General features: G+C 36.3%; 2 protein-coding genes across 4 annotated transcripts in view; both read left to right on the top strand.

Moving 5' to 3' along the window:
• Positions 1 to 4,188, top strand: part of LOC139759134 (uncharacterized) — a 73,574-nt gene extending 69,386 nt beyond the window's left edge. For all 3 annotated transcript variants that reach the window (XM_071681117.1, XM_071681118.1, XM_071681116.1), the window contains one exon: positions 1,225 to 4,188. In XM_071681117.1, the coding sequence (XP_071537218.1) occupies positions 1,225 to 1,407 (183 nt within the window). In that variant the 3' untranslated portion in view covers positions 1,408 to 4,188. The remainder of the gene's footprint in view (positions 1 to 1,224) is intronic.
• Positions 4,189 to 7,619: 3,431 nt separating this feature from the next.
• Positions 7,620 to 24,811, top strand: beta4GalT7 (beta-1,4-galactosyltransferase 7). Its single transcript, XM_071681115.1, has 9 exons — positions 7,620 to 7,718; positions 8,976 to 9,081; positions 11,213 to 11,345; positions 13,858 to 13,990; positions 15,404 to 15,497; positions 17,361 to 17,584; positions 18,136 to 18,282; positions 19,886 to 20,015; positions 20,473 to 24,811. Exons 1-9 carry the CDS (start codon positions 7,705 to 7,707, stop codon positions 20,659 to 20,661), a joined length of 1,170 nt encoding a protein of 389 aa, XP_071537216.1. The 5' UTR covers positions 7,620 to 7,704; the 3' UTR covers positions 20,662 to 24,811.
• Positions 24,812 to 25,489: the final 678 nt, after the last annotated feature.

Here is a 25,489-nt window from a genome sequence, read left to right as displayed (position 1 = left end):
GGCAGGTTGAGGATTTGTGATGTTGCCTAGAGTGTTAGTGTACCTGGTCCACCCCAGGAACTGGGTATGGGACAGTAATACCTGATGGACAGGTTTAGATTGGTGTAAGTGCATCATTGTTGAGATATGAATGTAGTGCTTACCACAGGAAAATCTAGGAGTCACTAAGAAAGTTTTATGAGTTAAGTGGATATCAAGTGCTGTAAAGAGATTGCCTGTTTGTTGACTGAAATCATGCTGGAAATATTTAATCTCCATCTCACACGTAACTTCGTAAATCGCATGACTTTCCATAACCTTAAGATTTTCGTCGTAGATAACTCGTCAGTACCCATCCCTCCGCCCCTCCAAAAGCACCTTTGTACATAGAAAGTTGTGTTATACAGATTCTCCACTTTCCCACTCATTCATCTCACAAAAAGATTAGAATAAGTGAGGCTAGATTTATATAGGAATTTTTGCAAGGAAATGAACAGAGGGGAATGGGTGGTATTGTGTAGAGGGTTACTCAGGTTTGTATCTCATGGAAACTATTTTATCAATTTATGTATATATCTACCCATCTGTGTTTTAGTAATTACCCCATGTTTCAGTGAAAGAGTCCTGGTGTTACCCAGGTCCTCTTTATAAAATTTTGCTCCTGCAGCCCAAGGGTGTGCTGCTTCCAGTTTTAGGGAAATGCAGACGCCTTGGAGTGATAAGTTCTGTGATGAGACCATCGCCCCAGTGATACAGCCTCGCCAGAGTAACTGATGTAATCTCTTGCAGGAGGAACCCAGCAATACATTTTAAAGGAGCCATGTCAAGATGTGCATTAGCTAAACTTTCACATAGGTGATTTTGTTACTTGAGGAACGGAAAGGGTTATTCGGGAGCAGCCTAAACCTTGTAACAGTTGCCTAATTGGTGACTATGGGTTTGGTGCGTTTATGCTTATTGTATAACATCGTTGTGGTGAGCTGCGTATATCTTGTTTACAGGCAACATATGAGTAGTAATTTCCCTTAGGTCTCATTGTACCAGCAACAAGATGCAGGTTTTCTTATCCAAGCACTTGATGTGGGAACATAGAGCACAATTTATTACCTTTAGGAAGGGACTGTAGTTGATTATTCAGGCTTCCATGTACATATACATGAAAGTCTGTTGTGTTTCATGATGCCGCTCATTTATATATTTATACTAAGCATGATGTTATAAACTGATATTATTGTGTTGGTACAGAGCATGGAGGCGACCAAGGCACTGATGAACCATCACCTGGTGACCAAACTGGAATTGAGCTTGGAGTCCGAGTGCCGCCTCCTGCTACAGCAGTGGACGTCGCCGCATTTTGCCCACATGTGTAAGAGGTTCCTGGACTCCCACCATGTACATCTACAAAAGCCCGTCAACCTGCCGCTCTAGCTGACTAGGATAATCACACCTTCCTCGCCTTGGTTCTGGAATCAGTTGTTGGGACCTTTTAAGGACACTTCACCGCGCTGGATTGAGGGCCATTTGTGGTGCATAAAGTGAATCTAGTGCTTTAATATTAAGCTCATAATTTATTACTGAGAAGTCCATGTCGAGCCATGGCTGCAACAGGACAAGTCTTCATGGCCGCTCAAGTTATTTTATCAACTGGTTTTTTGTTGATTTTGCCAGTGTGTGAAATAGCAAGATAGAAACTGTGAAACCGTTATTCGTAGTTTCTCCGGTGGTAATCATATATGGACATATTTTTTAGGAAACTGCAATACATCCAAAGTTTTAGAGGAAACTTTTATAACGAATGACCTTATTTCAGTGTCTTCGTTTTTATTGACAAGATCCTCATTGTATACTCCATAATGATCATATACTTTCCGAGTTGACAGTTTTATATGTGAGTGAACATGTGACTGACAGGAAAGTGTTGTAGTGTGATATTGGTGAATAATTTGTGACACTGTATATGCAGTGATTTGAGGCCTTTATGCAAGTTCTCCCACACCCCACGTGGCCCCGTCACCTCCACTTAGGGGCAATAATGTACAGTGTATAGTGAACCATGTGATCGCCTGCAGAAGTGGATATATTTACTATGAAAGGTGGTCTATAGTGTCCTGCGACTGGTAGTTACAGAGAACAGCTGGGAAACTTGTGGGTTTTCCTTAGTGTTTTGGTGTGGCAGAATGTCCATATGCAAATTTAACTTAAAAAAACATTCTCCTGCACTCAACACTTCTGTATATACATAGGAATCAGCTGTGCACAAGTTATATTTTACATGGGAAGTTATTTTATGGGATGGATATCCCACAGTGCGAATGTTTTGTATATCTTTTCAATGAAAGTTGACGCGTGTGATTTTGTAGTTGATTTTTATAGTTCAGAGTTGTTGATAAAGTACAACCTATATGCTCTAGCAGTCCTTGAAACATATGTCATTCTCATGCAATGAAAGTTACTGAATTTTGATCAGATGATTTATTTTAATACCATAGCTTGATTGTTCAGAAATATTCCTAAATAAAAAAGTTATTAGAATGAATTTGTACGGGAAGTGACTTACTATTATCTTATGCATCTTATGTAAATATTTTAGTATGTTCTTATTCAGTATATTAATTTTGTGGGTAAATTAATTATTATTTATCCTATGTACATTATGTTCCTGTCTTTGTTCTGTATTTAGCCTAGTCAGATACCCAAACTTGATTTTCCTGTCTCCTATATCTTTGTTTTTAGAAGTATTGACTGTTGACAGCATAGTTTTACTTAAGTTAAAGATGGTCATTTTACTCCAAGTATGATTGCTAATGATTCTTACGTAGATTCTGTCTTCCTTGAACAATCAGATTTTGTTTTATATTTTCTGATTGAACCCTATGATTTTTAATAGTTTTCATCTGCATCTGTTTTCCAAATTGCACCAATAGCATATTTTCTGTCATGTTTTCCTCCTCTTACACATGTCTCTATTCCTCAGTCATATTTGATTACTCACTATTTATTGTTTGATATACCTTTCATTTATTTTTTCTGAATCAAAGATGTGTGGCATTGTAACAGATCTCAGTGATTTCCCCAAAGTACAATCTTAACCACTTACACCAACATTTTATGACGTCAGGCAGATTTGCCCTTTTCTCCTCCTCCTCCTTCTACCATTTCTCCTTATCACTTTAGTTTTGTAGTACACGACCCATTGTATATACTTAAAAACTGTTTGTAAGTATAAATACATGCATATTTTCACCAAAAAACCTGAGTGTTATCATTTCCCACTGCTACATAAATGCAGCATGTTCAGGTGATGGTAAGTGTGTCTTTTAATATTCAGATGGGAGTTTCCTTGATTTGAATGCAAATGAGGTGAAAAAAAAACTGATGTAGATGTTGCGTTTACAGAGTACACCTCCTTAACACTCGTTGCTGGTGCATTAACAATTTGCACCTCCTTTTTAGAACTCGCCAGTAGAGAGTGTACTTAGATTGGAAAGTAAGGTAAACGATAAAAGCTGTACTGGAACTGGAGAAATGAAAGAGTGATGTGTTACAAAATTATGTGGGAAAGCATTTATTAAAAATATGCAAAACACCAATTGTCTAATGGCAAAGAATAATGGTAGTTTAGGCTTAGGTATGCCTAAGAGTGTGCAAATACTGTTTTGCATGGATAGTTGTGTATATTTAGGTATTAAAATTAATCCGCAGCAGAAGTCTGCAGTTTGCCTTAATGCTCAAGCTTGGGCATGACTCGTATTTTGATATCAGCAAGTAAGATAAATGTCGTCTGTTAGAGAGGTTAGCTAAGTTTTCCTGGCCTCTGTTTTATTGTTGGCGAGCGTATCACGTTTAAATTGATTAACCCCAAATTTTCCTTAAGATTCATAACCCTCTCCACTATCATCTATTTAACATTGAAGAATAGATTACGATGCTCCAAATGTTCCGCAATTTTCACACTTCTTTAAACATACTTATATTCAGAGAGAGCAGTCACTGCAAACCCCTTTGAAAATTGTAGGCTTTTTCCTTTTTATTTTTTCAATGACTAATACATAAGTTTAACATCTTGAAACATGTCTTACATACAAAAAAGTACCAACAAATGTTGGAATTCTTTCAAATCCAAAAACTGCCAAGTAACAGTCCTGGTTTCACAAATTTTCATCTGTCATACCATGTACTCTTTATAATTAAAATGTCCATAGACATAAAGCCCATGTTTCAAGAACCTTGTAGGTTAATGATATACTACCCATTTTACACGGAATGGATAGCCTTATAACCTATGACTCATAAAGTCGTCTTGCAGTTTACCTCCTATTGTACTACATAAATTCATGGGGGTAGGTGTTAGTTACAATTCCCATCTACCTTCCCTTTGATACAGATGAAAAATAATCCCCCACTCTTGTGCAGTTTTAAGTCATGAAATTAACTAACATTACCCACGAAGTTATGTATGTCATGGAACAGTGATTAAGAATATATGTATCAGGATTATCTATGACTTTCTTTGGCAACTCTAATGCCCCTTCAGAGGGCGATAAATCTTTATGAATGTTTAAATCAACTGCTGGTTTTAACCTATATTTTACAAAAAGCGTAAACCTACAATCCAGATTATACAATCAAAAGTATCACAATGCAATATTCAGTGGACTCAAACTAGGTACTAACAAGCACTTTTTTTATTGTACATATTTACCATCCCACATTTCATGATCAGCTTTTTCAGTGCTTATAATTTCAAACATTAACAAATCTTGCATTGGAAGTTTGTAAATTTAACATTATGTATTTGACTAAAGTGTAGGGAAATTTTGAAGAACTGTAGAGAACGTTGCAGTTGGACTTCGATTTACAAGCAAGGACATAATTAATGGAATAAAGTCAGAAATAGTGTTGTCAGTTGACTGGCACTGAGCAATCTCTGCTTTAGGGAGACTAGTATTTTTGTTTACTGTCTCCTCACAAACTATTGTTTTTTTTTCGTTTCATCATTTGCAAAAAAAAAAAAAATGGAGTCGAATATTGCAGTGACAGACTAAATATTTATTTGTTTTGGTTAAATCAAAAAGGTTGTGTATTTACACTGAAAACTAATGAAAGGATACAGGAGCACAGATAAGACAAAACTTAAGTCTGTAGCTAGGAGGGTTGGTTGTCTGATGCAAGTGCAGAGGTTTCTATTCCCATGGGACTGATGCAGGGGCCAGTGGTAGCCCAAGAAGTTGGTATAGTGATATTCCTAAGTATGTTAGATTTAACGGCTATCAACGACAAATGTTGGTAAAACTATGGTCTTTAATGTATGTCTAGGCATCAAATATAAGTTCAGTCAAGTGTGGATGGAGTTGAGGAAAGTAGATGTGCAAGTCTTGGAGAGTGGAGTTAGTAAGCAGTTTGTAGGGGATGAGAGGGCTTGGGAAGTGAGTCAGTTGTTTGCTGAAGATAGAGCAGTGGAAGATTTAAGTGAGAAGCTTTGGAAGTTGGGGACAAAGTCTGGAAGATTGTGAAGGGAGGAAGTTCAGAGTAAATGTGAATAAATTTAGCAAGGAGTTTGGGGGGCAGGTTAGTTGGTTGTGCGAGTTTGAATGGACATGGCAGCAATTGGAGTAATGGAAGCAGAAGTGTCAAAAGGTGGGTAAGGTAGCGAAGGTTTTTGGAGCACTGAGGACTGTGCTGAAAGAGAGGACGTCATTTATGTGGGCAAAAATGGGTATCATTGAAGGTCTAGTAGTCCCAATCGTATTATATGGATGTTAGGCATGGGCTATAGATAAGGCTTTACGAAAAAGGGTGGTTGTGTTGGAAATGAAACGTTTGAGGACAATATGTGGTGTGAAGTAGTTTGATCGAGTAAGTAATAAAAGGGTAAGAGAAGTGTGTGGAAATAAAAAGTGTGGTGAGGGTGGTGAAATCGTTTGGACATCTGAAGAGAACTGAGTGAGGAAAGGTTGACAAATTGGATATATGTGTCAGAAGTGGAGGGAACAAGGAAAACCGGGAGACCAAATTGGAGATGGGAAGATGAATTAAAAAAGAATTCGAGCGATCGGGACCTAAACATGCAGGAAGGTGCCAGGTGTGCACTGGATAGAGTGAACTGAAAATATAGGGTATACAGGGTCGACCTGTTGTCAATGGACTGAACCAAGGCATGCGAGGCATCCGGTGTAAAGAATGGTAGGGTCTGTGAGGCCTGGTTGTGGATAGAGAACTGTAGTTTCGTTGAATTACACATGCCAATTGTAGAATGGATGTTATAAGATGGTGACTGTCAGTTCTGACACTGCTTGCGCGGAAAACTGCGAATTATGAAATATATATATATATATATATATATATATATATATATATATATATATATATATATATATATATATATATATATATATACCGGGGCCGACGTGCTGTCAATGGATTGAACCAGGGCACATATGTGAAGCGCCTGGAGTAAACCATGGAAAGTTTTGTGGGGCCTAGATGTGGAGGGAGAGCTGTGGTTTCGGTGCATTATACATGACAGCTAGAGATTGAGTGTGAACGAATGTGGTCTTTGTTGTCTTTTCCTAGCGCTACCTCGCGCACATGCATGGGAGGGGGGTTGTCATTTCATGTGAAGCGGGGTAGTGACGGAAATGAATAACGGCAGCAAGTATGAATTATGTACATGTGCAGATATGTATATGTATATATATATATGTATACGTTGAAACGTATAGGTATGTATATGTGCGTGTGGGGACGTGTATGTATATACATGTGTATTGTGTGTGGGTTGGACCATTCTATCGTCTGTTTCCTTGCGCTTCCTCGCAAACACGGGAGACAGCGACAAAGCATAATATATATATATATATATATATATATATATATATATATATATATATATATATATATATATATATATATATATTATCCCTGGGGATTAGGGGAGAAAGAATACTTCCCACGTATTCCCTGCGTGTCGTAGAAGGCGACTAAAAGGGGAGGGAGCGGGTGGCTGGAAACCCTCCCCTCTCTCTTTTTTTCTTTAATTTTCCAAAGAAGGAACAAAGACGGGGGCCAGGTGAGGATATTCCCTCAAAGGCCCAGTCCTCTGTTCTTAACGCTACCTCGCTAATGTGGGAAATGGCGAATAGTATGAAACAAACAAAATATATATATATATATATATATATATATATATATATATATATATATATATATATATATATATATATATTAATTCCTATGAGTGTGCCTTCAAAAGATTGTCAAACTAACAAATAAATATATTAAAGTGCAAAGCTTATGTAATAGGTCATTGACATACTCCTTCCCCGTCACTCGGTAACTGGTTAGATCCGTCCGTCCATTACACTTTACGTAATTTATGGACGACCTTAAGGCTTCTTTTAAGTTTTAGAGAAAAAAGATATTGTTTAGATATGACTTACTAGCTAGATTATTTACGAAGGAAAACTTGTCTATGAAGGTTGAAAGGGACAAAAATCAAGCTCTTTCTTGTCCGGTCTTGCCTAAATTACTTGAGATCAAAATATATTTTGTTAATTGTTGTATATATTTTTATGATAAAAAAAAGATATAAACGGAAATGGTGTTGTTGAGAATATGTTTATATGGAAAGATACCATATGCTTGCGCCTGCTATATTGGGGGGAGGCGTGTAAACAACAACAGAGTCAGCTGGGCGAGGTCGGACGGGGGCAGGTCGCAACCTGAATGTCATTATATAGGTAATATTTCTTAAGTATTTCGTTAGTCATATGAGGAATTCGACTTAAATAACATTTCTTCTTCCTCCATAGTATGTTGGTTTTTGAGTTGATTGGGTAAAGGATAAGGTTAATCAGGAGACGTAAGGGCACCACAGAAGTACTTAATTGAAGTGCATGAATAAGGATCATAAAATGATGTTTAACAGTGATTAGATATTATTTAAACACCGAAGAAAGATAACATTCAGCAAACCTGTGATGAGACGATTGCTTTAAGGGCTATGAAGCTCAGGGACAACGTGGGGTACATGTAAAATCTGTGAAAAAACTTAGATGTTAACAGAATTACTTAAAATCTCGTCAGATTTCTCCAACCTGACTACAGTTCAAAAATTTTGATATTTCTAAATGTGAATGTTATGATAATGTGTTTGTTTTGGTCTGGTGTGTTTATGTGTTATCTTCATCCCAACAAATGCACTTACTTCTATGAGACATTTTTTGCTAGCTATGAGTATAAGGACTGTGGAGAAATATTTTCTTAACAGTGTAAGCAATTTTATTGTATTAAAACTAAACTTTACTATTATGAAACACATATATAAAGATTTAAGAGTTTTATCGTCCTCCTTTTGCGGGGTTGTTATCTCGCATTGGATAGTTAATTCATGTTGCTTTAATCGGTGAAAATTCATTAAAAGATTTATGAGAAAGCTAGACGTAAAGCCGTCTTAATCTACGAGGTGATAAATTACCAGTACTGTCATTCAACAGAACTAGTTTTGGAATATGAGTGGTTTCATTTTACAATTTTGATGTACTTTTCAGGGAATACAGTATGATAATAGTGTTGTGGCATGATTCAGAGCATATTGATTATTTGTGTAATATGAAAGATGATAGTGGTGAATGTATTAATAGCAGAAAAGATGATAAGTTAGTAATCTGTCGGTGCAGATCCACATCAAGATTAGCTTTGGGAAATGGCTACTTATCTTTATGGTGCATCAAGTTGTGATGATAGATATGCCTTAAGAGCACAATGTAGGACATTACATTTTACCATCTGGTATGGAATAGGTGATAAAGATTATGAATATCTAAAAATATGAGGCCTTTTGTTTGCCTGCTCCTTGTGTTACCCTGCTAATGTGGGAAAAAGTAAACAGGGCACATGCTAACTTAGGATCAGTAATATAAATGACTACACTGTGACTTGCTTTAATGCACATTTGCACATATCGAGAATTCTATAATTAGTTTGCATCTTTTCAGGCAGGATGACCCAAATGTGAGGAAGTGTTTACGCCATGGATCCTTTCATTCTAAAGGGAACATACTTCTCCCCTCTAATACCTGCAGAAATCTTCATCATGTAAAGGTGAGAAGTGAGGAAAAATATTTTTTGAATATTTACTTTCTTTAAACCATTTCTCAGACTTTAAACCATTTCTCAGACTTTCTTTTTTGTAATTATTATATCTACTTCTGTAGGGCATGAATTTTTGCTTTTGCCATATTTTTTTCTTGTCATATCTCCATGTGAAGGAGGTAAATTTTTTCTGTCAAGTTTTTAGATTAATCAATGGCATTAAGGGTGTAGGAAGATGGGTTTGACTCAACCTGAAAGAGGCAAATGACAGACCAGTGTGCTGAAGTTGTGTTTGTCAAGAATGAAATGAAGATGCTTGAATTTTAAGATTGTTGAGGGATTAGAGAGTATGGGTTAGTCAAATGTGGAGTGAAGATGAAGGTTTAGGGAAAAAGAAGCTTAAACATACACTTAAGGGTTAGGGCAGAGGCTATGGCATCAGGGGTGTACTGTAGTGCAGATTATGTGTCTAATGATGATAAACTTTTACATGACTTATAAGGGATAAATCAAAGGCCAGTAATGACATGGGTTTAGTGGAGATGAGGATGCAGCGAAAATGACCCTTATGCTTACCCATAAGGATCATAGAGATTGATTTCCTACACATTCACCCACTTCTGTACATTCTTATCTAGAGCTCATGCCTTACATTTATAAACATTTTGCACACACTTCCCCCAACTCAGAAACCTTCCAAAACCAGGAGAGAGAGAGAGAGAGAGAGAGAGAGAGAGAGAGAGAGAGAGAGAGAGAGAGAGAGCATGTGTAAAAATCAGTGCAAAAGTTACTGAAAGGGAAGTTACTTTTGACCAATTCAGATGATTGAGCACAGGTCAGCCAAGCAAAAATATTGGGCCTAAGAAGGCAGGGAAAGCGGAGACAAACATAAATGAATTCAAGACTTTGGTATTAAGGAGCTATATGAAGAATGACAGCAAGGTAAAACTTGTTGAGAGAAAGAGGAGAAATTCCTTATAAGGGAAGTATGGTAAGAGCCTCATTCTAAACATTGTCAATAAGCTTTTGCTAACATACCACTGGCTATGACAATGGGTTCACTGAAGGTACGAACAGCAGAGTGATATTGCAAGTAAGGAGAGAAACAATTAGCAGTAAAACAATGATATGGAAACCCGCACTGTCTCTGAGATTAGTTCCATTCTTTAAGGTGAAGGTGTTTGCTTATGGTGATTTTTGCATATGTAGGGATAAGTGAGATGAGTTTAGTGTCATTGGTTTTAGTTTGATGAGGGAAGGATGATGTGAACTGCATTATTGTAAGTTTTCAGGAAGTGGGGAAAGTATCAGTTCAGCAAAAACCTGAAAACGTCATAAAGGATTTGTTTCATTTTTTTGGCACATTGCATCAGAAGTAGGAGAAAGTTTTTCATATTGGTAATTTGATTAGGGTCAAGATGTCAGAGATGAGACAATGTATTATGGATTTAGAATTAAAGGTGATAGTAGAGAAGGATTATATTAGGGTAGGTTGCGGAGTCGGATGAGACAGTCCAGTTGTTTGTGCTAATATTAATGCATATGATGACCTTTTTGTCTTTGTAACTTAAAAGGTTGAAAAATCTTTGTAACTTAAAAGGTTGAAAAATAAAGTGCAGATTTAGATATATGTAACAGGAACTTGGAAAAAAAAGATCAGACAATTTAAACATATAATACAGAACAAGATTTTTCGCTCCAAGTGAGAGAATTATTTGTGGTTTTGGGACTACAGCACAATGCACTAAGAGTTAGTACAGATATTGAATGTGATTTTTGTGTAAGTGAAAAGTTCATTTAAGAATTACATGGCATGTTTTTAAATGAAATGATAAACTGTATTCTTAATGGGAGAATGGTTGAATGATGTTTAACATATAGATAACAGGTGCTACCAGACTGTATTGATGCATGTTGTTATGCTGTGAGTGAGCATTATATTTAAAAGACTCTTGTGGAGGAACTTTTCTTTTTAACTGAATCTATCATATCTTTACTTTTGATTGTAATGCAGCCTTGAAGCTACAAAAGCCCTATAAAATAGATTCTAGGACTATGTGACATCATTGACATGATTTGTTTATGAATCTGTTTCAATGATATAACAATTTTGATATGTATTTGAATTTTTTTAATGCAGTCCTCCCTTGCTTGGGAGATGGGATCAACCCTAGCCACCATGTTGCGGATGAGGCGACCCACTACTGTTCTCTGGAGTCTTGGCTTTTGTTTTCTCCTTTTCCTTTATGTGCTGTTCCCCTCTACAAATACAGGTATGTCAAGGTATGATGGATTTTTGTAATAGGTCTATGAGCTTTATGACACAGTTTCTCTGGAATGATATGGCCTACCATTGCTGGGTTAGGTAAAAAATAGAATCTTAGCTGGCCAGTTCAGCATGTGATCTCAGATCTATAATTTTACTTGCCAGTGTTGAAAATATTTTTGATAGGGATTTATTGTTCTTTTATTACATTTCAGGTAGATAACTATTGTAATGTATTTTATTTTTACATTCCTTTTTAAGCTTTGCAGATTGCTGTTTGAATATGATTATGGTAAATTATTCATTGCAAACAAGTAAAGCAACAGAGGCCCTTTGAATATATATTGATTGTGTTGTCTGTATTTTTGTCCTTCTGTTATTCCATCTAAACATGATGGTTGGTGTTCTTCAGTAGCCAAAACTCTTACTTGAGAGCAGGGAAGTGTTTGCATGGGGTAGTACCATCATTAGGGGGTAAAGGTACTGGAAGTACAGTGACATTATTAGCTGAGCTTGAATCATCACTGGAGGATACACAGTAGCAAGAAGGAAAAAAGAAAATGAAGGAGGATGAAACCTTTCTTTCTACTGAGAGAAGTAAATTTTCAGGAAATACTGGGGATGTTATTCCCTTCAGAGAGTAGAAAATGGGAAAGGTGAAAGTAGGCAAAAAAACCAGTCTGATTATTTTAAAAGTGCACAACTCTTCAAAGAAGTTCCATAATGTCACCTGGATCAGATATTAGATGAAATCATAAAGGTACAATCTGAATGGTTCAAAAGGCATGGTAAGTCGTATTCAGACTCACAGAAATGGTAATGCTTACAATTGGGGATTTTGACTATGAGAAAATTGACTAGAAAAACTTGTATTCACACAGGGGAGGAGATTTTTGGAGGCACAAGTTCTTGGAAGGCATTCAAAGAAACCTTCCTTTATCTGCATGTCACTGTGTACTCTAAAGTCAAAGGGAGAGATACTTCAGTAACAGGTACTTCAAATACCTTGAGTAGTAGTAAGCTGGACCTTTGAAATGCATACTTATTTGCTCCTTCCCAGGTTCTTAGGTTCCTAAGAGGTGAGGAAAACTTTGTAGTTGCAGCCATGCCTATTGTGTCTAAGCCATATACCTAAGATGATGCACTAGCATAGTAGAATTGCTCTTTTAATTGTTTCTAAGAAAGTGAATATCTGTTGTCCTTGGATGATTTCTTAGTTTGGGCTCTATTAAAAGGTGAATGCTACACCATTACAAACATAGTATTCTTGTTCCTCTGTGCACAGATTTTTGGATGAGACAGACATTGCATCTTTCACCTACATTGAGATTTGGTGTCAAGCCAGCCATCTCACAGATAAATTCATTGTTCTTATATGATCTCAAAACTACTTTATGACAGGTTTACAAAAAGTTGGCCTTCCTAAAACCATTATATCAAAAGTGAATCATCCCCTATATACATAAGATTTCCAGCCACTGAAAGGGACCCCTTGTAGTTTGCCTCAGATGTACATGATTTTTTCCTGTATTCGTTAATCAGCTTACATGCATTTTTAACCCTTTATTACCCATGTTTTGATTTTATTGAGATTTGTGACTGACCATTTGGTAGCATGGGAGATGGCAAAATAACTGTCAGTGGTTCATGCAATATAATCCTGCCATTAGTGGCAGATTGAGAGTAAATCATAGGATATTATTGTGATATTGAATGATTGTTATTCCAGAGGGAGCAGGTCTGTCTTATTTCCCATACTCCTTGGCCTCCCTTATAGGAGGGAGCTTTTCATGGCATCTTTTTCTTTCATTTTCTTTTTCCATTTTCAAGTCCTCTGATCGACACCTTTCTTTGCTTTACTTTTTTGATACTCCCAAACTTTTGTGCAGCAAGATGCTTAGTGAGTTGCAGTTTGTAGCAACACTGATATCTGCATGGAATGTCTCTTCCCATCAAATCAAGCACTATGTTACTCAGTATGTGGGTATTGTCAGAACTCATTGTACTGAATATCTCTTTGCTTTTCTTCTCCCTGGAAAAAAAAATTCCATGGTTGCCTTGAGTATTCCTTTCCCTTTAGCTGCACTGAAAGGTAATGTAAATGAAGCCATCACTGAAAATTTTTATACAGTGTGTAGCTGTGGCTGTATGTGTTAGCTACTCTCATGCACATTAAAGGGGATTATGCATGTACAGTTGCACAGCCCTACTCTCTGTTGGGAAACGGCATATTCAATACATGTATACAGAAGTACATCAGTACTGAGTACTCTTCTTTGCTTTCTAAAGACCAGAAACTCAAAGAACCTCATGTACAAAGGTGTCTACTCTATTTCATAAACCATTTAATTAGATGTTGGAATGTTTCTAGCCATATCATGTTAATCATATTCAACAATCAATCTGTAACTTCAAGCATGCAATATGGTATAGCAGAGTGATTTTTGCCATAAAAACTTTTTGATTGTTATTTGTGCAGTTGGTAGAATAATCACTAAGTATATAATTTTCTTTTATAGTTGCAGATCAGTGTGAGTGTCATAGTAATCAAAATCCTGTCACAGCAAACTCTTTCTTTGGTCATTCATTGGTGGAAGACTCCAAACCATTTCCTAATGACAAGCACAAACTGGCTGTTCTCATCCCATTCAGGTTAGATTGACTATTTAAGTTTATATGTAATCAGAAATAAACATTGTACATTTAGAAACTAGATTGATAATGTACAAATGATATTGATGTTGATAACAGTACAAGGGGATGTCAAAGTACTTCACATTTAAGACACAGTATATAGCATATACTAACACTAGAAATGTTACAGAGATTTAGGGTACCTCAGATACATTTTGTATAATTAGCAGGATGCAAAGTGCTACTGTTTACTACATTTTCCAATTTACTTGGGTCATGACTTAACAAATCAGGTATAGGGCAGAGATAAACTCTTGGAATGCTCCAAATTCATCTGCAACGTTCAGATGTGTCTGTAACTTAGGCTTGTTTTGGCAATTACTACATACCTTAACCTTGAAATACATTATGATTTTGTTTCTGAAAGAGTCTGCATATTTGGAGTCAGTTATAACGGGAGTCCAATGGAGATTTACACCAGCTCCCCTTGACTAACCTTTGTATGGTTCAAAATATATTTTTCAAATAATTTTCTGTAGGATTAAATGACTTTTTTAATAGTGTAGTGCCTTATACAATTAAATGTACATGAAAAAGTCATATACATGCATGGTTTGTTTAGAAAAAACTTACTGTAAGTAATAACTTTATAACTGCACTTTGCCATTGTTCAGTTGGAGGGGAACATGTCTTTTGACTAAACCTATGAGCACATCATACATCAGATCTCCACTAACACCACCAGTACTTCCATCACCATCACAACCACCAGCTCCACCACAAACCAACAGTGACACCGTCTGCATCACCACCATTGCTACCAACTTTGCTATTACCAGCCATTAGCATGACGAGAAGTACAACCACTATCCATTAGTGCCACCGTCACCAACACCACCAGCTCTCTGACCATCATCACCACTATCATTACAATCCTTCAGCTGCACGACTGCCCACCACCACTGCTGCTTACCAGTACAACTGCCATCATCACCATTACCAACCACTATCATCACCAGTACACCTCAGTAGCAGTAGTCCATAATAGATAATGTTTACTTTGTGACATCTACAGTTATTATTGTTGTTTCTATACAATGTAAACTCTTAGGATAATTTCTTTAGAATTACTCTAGGCATATTGCTTGTATATTGTATAATTATGAGGAATTTTTGAGATAAGAATGCTGTGTGTGTATTGATTATACACCTGAGTTCCATGTTTTATTGCTTTGTTTTAGATTACAGTTAAATGAAAACATTAAACCTCTAAGTATGTAAATGACTTTGTATACAGTACAATACAGTCATGTTTGTGGTTAAACCACTCAAGAAAATACTGCATTCCATTCTCATGTTGCAAGAACTACAACTGATGAGTATCAAGACTGTTGCTTGCAATCTAATGGAATGTTGATGTAATTGTTGCAGAGATCGCTTTGAAGAACTGATGGAATTTGCCCCTCATATTCATAAATTTCTGAATGCTCAGCACAAAAATCATCATCTTTACATAATCAATCAGGTAGGTGTCTTTACTGAATGTATCTGTGTATATTCAAAAAGTGATATGGGATTAATAGAATTTAAGTATTGGTCTTTTCTATCTTTGACAGTGAATGGGACAGACATGGTTATACTTTATGTGGGAGTGAAGCAACTTAGACACCCATTAAGTGAGAGGTAAATTTCTAGAGTGGTTAACTCCTCTTTGGAGTTCTGACCACTAAGAGCTTGCAGATCATGATTCAGTTGTCTGGAATCTACTAGTTTGAAGGTTGTATACCTTGACAGATTTTTGGTTCTTCCAACCTCTTTGTATGTGTTAGCCCATTTTCTTGTCACTAACATACTAGTCATTTCTTCACTGAGACTTTCAATTGGTTTCTTTCCACCTGTCTTGTTTGGTAAAAGTGTACTTCAGTTTCATTTTGTCATGAATTAATTGTTTTTAGGAAATTAGGGAGCTTTATGAGCTCAGATTCTTTATGGTATACTTTAATTATTTAAAGTCTAGAGGTAAAACATCAGAAGCATGAATATGTGAATTACTTCTCTTAATCATGAGCAGTCTTGGTCTTCACATATTTCTGAGATCACCACCTGTCAACACCATACAAGCTCTGCAAGTTTTTGAAATTTCACTTCTTGGAGTTAACTCAAGTTTTGACTCATGAAATTTGAATGATGAGTTTCCTTGTGTGGTATCAGTGGACTAGTGCAGTGTTTATAAAACACATAAGCATTATGAACTGCATCTGTAGAAGTACAAGATTAGTTTTGTCTACTTCTAGGTCCTTTGTGTGGTGTGATAATGCTTTATCATTCTATAAGAGTGATGCAATCCCTTCATGTAATCACAGATTACCTTTGGTTTATTGACTTGTTTTCACCAATGTCCCGTATATGTTGTGTACTCTCATTGGTCGTTCCTCTTCTATGGTGTTGGCATTATGGCATGTGATGTGCGACACCATTTATTTGCCTTCCATAGAATGACAAAACAGGTCCTCCACCTCCCCCACCCCCCAAAAAATAAATCATGTGGCAGCAGCTTCTTTGCTTCACCATGAAAGCCTTTAGAAGCACCATACTGCATTCTCAAAGTACCACAAGTATATTTACCTTACTTCAAATATTGTACATTGAGCTTCACTGAATTGTAGTAACTGTCCATGTACATTTGGTAACTTTTGTCATTACTGATACAAACAGATTCATAACCATTTCAGTTGTGGTATTCCCAGTCCATGGTACAGTTCAAATTCAAAGACATGACCAGTCTGTGATCATCTAGAATATGTACCTCTTAACACTATTGACCCTTTATCCAGAGTTGTTTTTTTGAAATATACAGAGTCTTGCACTTTTTATTCAGATACTTTATAAGTGTCGAAACCATTGTCAGTTTGTCAGTGTTAGTCTAGGGGACGGCATTATTATTGTGTAAAAAATTCATGGTATAGCTTTATACCTTTTCTCACAGATACACGTTCATGGTACTTTTTTCCTGTTGACCTTTTTTTTTAGATTTTGCTACTTTTCATGTGTTTAGGAGACAACTTTTTTTTAACCCTAAGTGTCATTGAAAGGGTTAATCAAGTCTCTCAGTATGATTGTTGTGCTCTAAGTAGCTAGTCTTTTGAGACAGTCACACTGTTTAGTAGTTTGAGTACTTGTTCATTGGGTGTCTTTGTTGTCTATCTCTTAGAGAGGGCATAGAAATTTGTCTTCCAATAGTATGGCTGTGAAATATAGAAAGAAGTTTCGTATATGATACAATTGATAAACTGACATATTGTAATGTTTTGTTATTCTTCAGAAGTCAGACTCAGGAACTTTTTACTTGTGTCTGAAGAGACTGATAATTCAAACACTTTCTTTGCAGGTGGATAATCTCCGCTTTAATCGAGCCTCTTTACTGAATGTAGGCTTCTTAGAGTCGGGCATTGACTGTGATTACATTGCAATGCATGATGTTGACCTCTTGCCCATGAATGCAGCATTAACCTATGAATTTCCTTATGATGGTCCGTATCACGTTGCTGCTCCACACTTGCATCCGAGATATCATTACCCTACTTTTATTGGTGGTATTCTACTCATTAGAAGGTAAATGTTTTTAGTGATCTAAACTAATACATAATTAGATTTTATTTTGGGTAGAAAGATAAAAGTCAACCCCTAGTACCACTCCTTTGTCAGCCTGTTGGCTTGGTGTTTTTTATCCCAGCTTTAAAACATGGATTAAAACAGAATTTGCATATCTATACATTTGGTCACCCCTATGTAAATGGGAATGGATTTAATGATAATAGGTAGATAAATGGTTAGATAGAGAGATAAAATGGTAATAGATAATAGATATGGTAAATCAGTTGAGAGAAAAAGCTTTACTTGTTTTGTTCAGCAACCTTGAACATACTTTTTAAACAGCAGAAATGTGTGAAATCATATAGCATCTAAATCTAATTTGCTTCTTTCGGGTATCTTGGGGGTATCCATGGCTTTCCTTTTCTTGGATGAACACTGTTGTATGAATCATTGTGTGCTACTTAGGTATATGCATCATGGAGTAAGGATTATGTGGTAATGCAGTTAATTGAGAATGATATTGCCTGTAAGGTGAATATTTTCTACACTAAATATGTCTCTTTTTACAGAGAACACTTTCGCAAGGTAGATGGACTAAGCAATAAGTACTGGGGTTGGGGGCTAGAAGATGATGAGTTTTATGCTCGGCTTAAGGAAGCAAAACTTGATATATTTCGTCCAGGAAATCTCACCTCAGGCACAAAACATACATTCAGGTAAGAAGTTTCCCATGAGATAGTTTCAAAATATCATAACTGAAATTAAGTAATGACCATTAGCAGTAATATGATAAGAGAATTTTCATAGATCATATTAATTGACTAGTCAAAATAGTAGCTACATGAAGAACCTTGCAGACAACAAAGTGATTCTCCATAAACCCATTCTGATTTAGGAGATCCCTGACCAGGTATATCTTTACTAACCAAGCCCCAAGTCATCTTATTCCGTTCATCTACTCTTATACCATAAAAGTATTTTTTTTTTTTTTTTTACATCTTTTTTTTTTAGAAGCAATTTATGTTTTGTTTCATGTTTTGTCTTTAGGTTATTCCATCCTATCACCTTTCAAAGAACTGTTCTCAATCCACATCATCGATTTGTTTAAAAAACTTAAAGGTTGCGATCAGGTCAAAAAAAAAAACCCCCCCCCCCACTTCTTTCTTCCAATATGGGCAAATATAAGGTCGTTAGTCTTTCCATGTTACTTGCCCTCTTATTTCAGGTACTATCTTTGTTGTTCTCCTCTGAACCTTCTCTATTAATTTTTTGTGCTTCTTTAGATGTTTTGACCAAACTTTAGAATTGTATTCTAGTTTTGGCCTTTAAGACCAATGTAGTGTATAAACAGCTTGCTGAAAATTTTCTAATCCATATACGAAATCTGTTCAGTGGCAAAATCTCATTGTAAGTTTCATAGTTCTTCAACCATTATCTCTTTCTGTAATATCGGAACTCATAACTCAACTAAGTTTTTGGTTGCTTTTCTTTATAGTTATGTGGACAGGAAAAACCTCCATATCAATCTAACCATTGCACCACTTGCAGCATCATATTGCAGAAAATTTATTCTGTCAGTTTCTTTGATATAACCTTTATGAATTCTGCATTTGATAGTTTTTTGGTTTACTATGTAATGCAAGGTGCATGTATGAGTAGGCAATGTGTTCCTCAACAAGAAGGATGATTCCATCAGTTCCTCATTTATCATGATACATTACAGTTGGCACATTTCACCAGCCATCTTTGTTACTTGTGATCTGTAATGTTGGAAAAACTTGCTTCGATTTTAGAATGATTGGAATGTGAAGGTGAAGATTTGATATGACATAGACTCCTTTGCTTGATGTCAGTCTTCATAAAGATGCTTTTTGGTCTTCAGATACATTGAATTTAGCTGAATATTAAAGGCCATGTCAATTTCTAATGATTACATTGTATTTATTTTACTTAACAAACTTGCATACACATTTCATATGAACTGATTTGTTTTAGTAAAATTCCATTTTTGTTACTTTTTTCCCAGATTCTATTTCCACCCCCAAATTTGCCCATTCCAATCCTCAAGAAAGAAAATCAGCTGATGGTGTAATTACCTTCAATCCCATATCTTCAACCATTCTCTCTTTATTTTGATGTTTCTTATCATTCTTGGCTCACTTCTACACATTTTTTTTTTCAATGCAGTGATATATATATAATGCATAAGGCTGTTCATATTTGTTGTAGAGTACTGATTGCTACTAAGATATTTGAGAAATGAAGATTGTGATGACTGGAATCATAAGAATAAGTAATGATTATGAATGTATTTTACAGGCACATTCATGACAGGCAGATACGTAGACGTGATATGATCAAATGTTACAACCAGCAAGAGATAACAAGACATCGTGATCGACAGACTGGACTTTCCTCTGTTCGATATCAGGTCCAAAGCAAAATAGAGGCAAGTATGAATCCATACATCTTGACATTGTTAGTTCTTGATTATATTATTTTGTAACCATAGGGCCCCTTTTATGAGGCTGCTGCAGTTTTGATATTGCTCCATATTGAAGTAGGATAAGGAGAGCTTTTCTGGGGCAAAAAAGTCCTTGATGATGCAGTGCTCCCTTTTTCATTTTAACCCACACTGGTCTGTAGGTCACTTTCTTACACTCTTTCACATTCCCACAATGGTAGTGCTACCCTTCCTTACCTTTTGCTTTCACATCAACCTTTGACTTTACCCCTATGACATTCCCTTGAGCTTTGTGTCACTCAGAACCAGAACACACAAGTTACATCCACATGCACTAAGACACCCCATGGAAGGGACAGACCAGTTTCCTTTTCTTTCAAACAAAATTGTTTAATATAATCATGGAGCATGACTTTTGTAATAAGTGTTTTTTTCTTTTCAGATAACAATTCAGGGTTCTCCTTTGACAGTTCTGAATGTTGTCCTAGAATGTGACAGGTTTGTAACTCCTTGGTGTGATTGCACTGAAAATATTGGAAATACACCTAAGACGCCACATGATTTTAAGAAAACTGAAGATGTAATTGTACCTAAGCTGAACCGAAAAAAGCATTTAAGTCAAGATGGGTAGAATGATATATGTTTTTTTCTGTTTGAGATATTTATCATAGATTTATTGTTGCAGTTTCCTTGTTCTCATTAGATTGTATTGTGAAATTTGATTTTTGATACTAGCTGTGACAGTGCATCTATGCATGCTTACAGCTTCTTCAAACATGAAGGTACACTCAGGTGTCTTAAATCTGGCAACCTTGGGAGCAAATAGTTGTCAGATTGTGAAATTTTCCATTTCATAGGTATTGGTATTTCCAAGGGGACACACTATAGGATCGAATATAAAGTAGGACTACCTGTCGAGTTTTATTTTTCCAATATATCAGTGTACATAAGCATTAAACAACATTACAATGTTAGTTATATACTGTACTTGCTGGAAATTCTTCCATGTTTACAATTCCAAAATACATAATATAGACAAAGATTACGTAGAAGTTGAAGTGCTTGGGATGACATCAGACCTAGTTAGGGTTGAGGATGAATATATGTTAGGATCATTAAAACTCAGCTCAGGCTTGGAGATGAGGGGCCTGGCAAAGGGGTTGGAGTTGCTGCACCTGGGCATGTACTGTGCTTTGGAACCCTCTTGAACAGTTCTTACAGTGTCACTTGTTTCATATAATTAACTATGCTTAGTGATTCAGAAACAAAGTAAGCAGTGGACTGTGGTAGTGTGTGGATCCCTAAGCAATAGAGGTGTGTATTCCACTGACAGAAGTGCCATATCACCGAGAACTAGTTCCCTTCAAGTGCTGAATTATTGGAGTTGTCAAAGTGGTGATTGCTGATAAACATCTGTGGTTGTTTCCATATGTCAGGGGCTGAATACTTCCTGCTGGGAAGTTTCCTCACAGCAAATAAGCTTTACCAGAACTGTGAGTGTAGAATGCTGGACTGGAGATGTTAGAGTGTAGTTCCTACAACATTTCATGGCTAGTAGCTTGACGTGAATTTCTCTTTGCAAGATCACATACAGCTTTATCTATTGTGCATTGCTTTGCATCAGGCTTCTTTTATGATTTTTGTAGTTTAAGGTTTTAATTGAAGTATTAAGTCTACCTCAGACCCATCCATTTTTGAGAGCTTTAGGGTTTGGGGCTGGGATCTCAAGTTATACAGACTGATTTCCTCAGAGGGTGTTTATTGTTTTGAATGAAAGCAGTAAACTTACAGCCACTTTTGTGAAGATCTGCTGGATCAGATAGGTGAGTAGAATTGGAGAGGAATGAGTGGTTATGGAAAGAGGATTAAAGAAATAGACCTTCTTACAAATGAATGTTTAGACTGGTTAAGCGTTAATGGAAGCTTTAACCCAGTTACTGTGGCAGGTTTGAAACGAAGTTACCTACCTGTGCAACACTGTTAAAAAAAATCAACAGTGTTGGTCAGCATTACCGATACAATAATGGATTTATCAGTATTGTGAAATTTTATTTATGAGCCGCCAGACATGAAGTTTTAGGGCAGACAAAAGACTTATCCCTGTGTGGTGTATCGCATACAAATATCTTTTTTTTTAGTGTATGGTACATGCAGGAAATATGTGGCTTTATTCTTTCTCCCCTATTCCCAAGGATAATTTGTATACTTCTTCATACATGTTTGCCATTTCCCACACAAGTGAGCTAGCATCAAGGACAGATGACAGAGCCTTAAAGGGAAAGATCTTCACCCGACTCCTTGCTCTGTTCTTTCATTTGGAAAGTAATACAGGAAGGGAGGATTTCCAGACACCTGCTCCTGTCCCTCTTAGTCACCTTCTACGACACGCAGGGAATACTTGGGCAGAATTCTTTTTCCGTATCCCCATGGATAGAAGAATGTAGAGAAAAAGATTGTGAGCAAATGAGGCCGAAGATGCAGTAAGGTGAAAGGTTTGGAGGGGATAGAGTGAATTGGAATGATGTGGTATACTGGGGTTGGTGTGCTTTCAGTGGACTGAAGCAGAGCATGTGAAGCATTTGTTTTAAACTATAGAAAGGTCTTTGGAGCCTGGTTGTGTTAGGGAGCTGTGATTTTGGTGCAATACACATGACAGCTGAAGAATGGATGTGAGAGGATGTGGCCTTTCTTCGTCCGTTTCCTGTGCTACCTTGCTAATGTGGGAAACGACAATCAAGAATGAAAAAAGAAATATAGAGACAGTGTAAACAAATGTGGCCTTTTTTGTCTGTTTTCCTGGTGCTACTTTGCTGAAGTAGGGGGTAGCAATGCTGCTTCCTGTGGGGTGGGAAGCGCCAGGAATGAATAAAGGTAAGAGAGTATGTACATATGTATATGTGTACATGTATGTATGTGTATATGTTATGTATATGTATGCATGTGTGCATGTATGGGCATTTATGTATATATATGTGTATATGAGTGGATAGGGGCCATTCTTTGTCTGTTTCCTAGCGCTACCTCGCTGACAAGGGAAACATCCATTACATATGATAAAATGATATCTTTTATGCATTTTTGCCATTTCCCACATCAGTGAGGTAGCCCTAAGAACAGAGGACTGAACCTTAGAGAGAATATCCTCACTTGGCCCTCTTCTCTGTTCCTTCTTTTGGAAAATTAAAACAGGAGGGGAGGATTTCCAGCCCCCCTCTCCCTCGTCTTTTAGTTGCCTTCTGCAACACACAGGGAGTATGTGAGAAATATTCTTTCTTCCCTATCCCCAGGGATAGTATGTTTTTAATTTTTATTATATGTATATATATAGAAGAGGGCTCCTGCCTATATATATATTACTTTTTTAAACAAAGTGGAAGATATCACAGATGAATACAGATGATAGTATTCTCTTTACTGAATCTGGATAGAATAGTGGGGCTTTTTGATAATGTATGCAGGAGAGGAATGGGCAAAGTTAATTTGAGTAGGAGTACAACTTTAGTTTTTAGAGAGAGTAGGTATGTCACAGTCTGAATGGCGATAAAAACTGAAAGTTGTAGATGAGGATATGGAAATGAAATTTAGTGAGGAGGGGAGTTGAAAAGTTGAGTTTAGATTGAAAGTTTAGATATAAGGTTATGAAACTGAAGTTGTATACATAGATGAAGACGTAACAAATTAGAGCATTGTTGATCAGTTTGTGGTATAATTGGAATCCGGAGGATAGATAAAGATTGATGTGAGAAGGGTAAGTTATGAAAGACTTTTAGATGAAAGTCATTAAAGGTTTATGAGATAGTTTGGCCGAGAAGACATATGGTAGCACAATTAAAGATGTAAGAGGAAGACTGAGGAAGAGGTGGATGAATGAAGGAAAAGAATTGAGTAGCACCAGTCAGATAAGAATATTAAAGGAATGATTCAGGATTGGATGCAATGAAGGGATTTTTATGTAGAAGTGGTTTGAATGGAGACTTGGAGTTTGGAAGGTTAAAAAAAAAAGCTGATACTAGTTTGGAGAATTGTTTAACACACTGAACATGAGTCAAGGGTGTATGTGAGTGAACTGATAGATTAAATGCACTTATCCACCATGCCATTAAGATTGGATTTAATGATAATTGATTGCAATGTTCAATTTAGAATTTAAACTTGTAACATGCACTGGAATTGGATTTTGGAATATATGAGTTGTTGACCATGAAGATACCTGAAAGAAGTATGAACTGTAAAGCTTGGAAAATCATGTTCTTTTGGCATTTAATGTGAAATAGTTAGATATGTGACATGAAAGGAGGACTTTTTTGTAAGATTTTTTTTTGTATGACACATTCCTTTATCATTGCTCATAATAGGCTGGGGTTGCAATTTTCCAGTGGTATTGTAAGACGATCTATTTATTTTTATACATTTAAGTTGAAGGTAGAGAATATATTTAGCAATGTAAAAGTACCAGTCACATATTCTACGATAACTTTCTTGTTACTGTAAGCACACAGCTTTCAGTAAATTTTATAGTGTGACGCTGTCTCTCTATCCATCCTTCAATCTCAGTTCATCTGCTTGTCAGGTTGATGTGTCTGTTAACTTAAGGTGTTATTTGCTAACTATGAAATCATCGAAGGATGTTTTCCGAATTGTGCCATTTACTGTGTGCAAGATATGCTTGATGCAGAAAAATCATATGAATTGTGTCTTAATTTTCTTATTGCAGTGATGAAACCTTTGTAAAGGTAGTTGACAATTTCTTTGTACTTGAATAAATATCAGATTGGAATATATTTATGAAAAGTCTTATAAATATTGTCCTTTAGAATATACTTATGAAAAGTCTTATGAATATTGTCTGTTTCCTAGCTATACCTCACTGACATGGGAAACAGCGATTAAGTATAATAATATTATAAAAATATAGATATATTATCCCTGGGGATAGGGGCCAAATGAGGATTTTCCCTCTTAGGCTCTGTCCTCTGTTCCTAACGCTACCTCGCTAATTCGGGAAATGGCGAATATGTTTGAAAAAATATATATAGATATCTTTTTCTTTCTGGCTTTTATACTATTCGCCATTTCCTGCGTTAGCGAGGTAGCGTTAAGAACAGAGGACTGGGCCTTTGAGGGAATATCCTGTATATATATGTATTTATATCTTGCATATGTTTCCATTTAAAATATAGAATATCTTGCATAGTTTACATGCACATGAATATAAAGGTAGACTAAAAGAGTATGGGAATAGATAGACTCTAAAAGAGTATGGGAATTTTTACAAAAGATGCTTACACACAGTTTCTGACAAATTGTGTAATACATTTATGCTTGTAAACTTTTCTGTTTTTGAAATGAATGATAAGACCTAATCTGATGATAAGACATACATACTGTAACTGCCTAATTTTCCAACCTGATGTTGTAGCTAATGCTCCCACCTGATATTCCTACCCCTTACTTTTACC

Source organism: Panulirus ornatus, chromosome 32 (genome assembly GCF_036320965.1).
Source record: "Panulirus ornatus isolate Po-2019 chromosome 32, ASM3632096v1, whole genome shotgun sequence".
Taxonomy (NCBI): Eukaryota; Metazoa; Arthropoda; class Malacostraca; order Decapoda; family Palinuridae; genus Panulirus; species Panulirus ornatus.
Note: the sequence above shows the minus strand (reverse complement) of the source record. Positions and strands in the feature narration are given on the sequence as shown.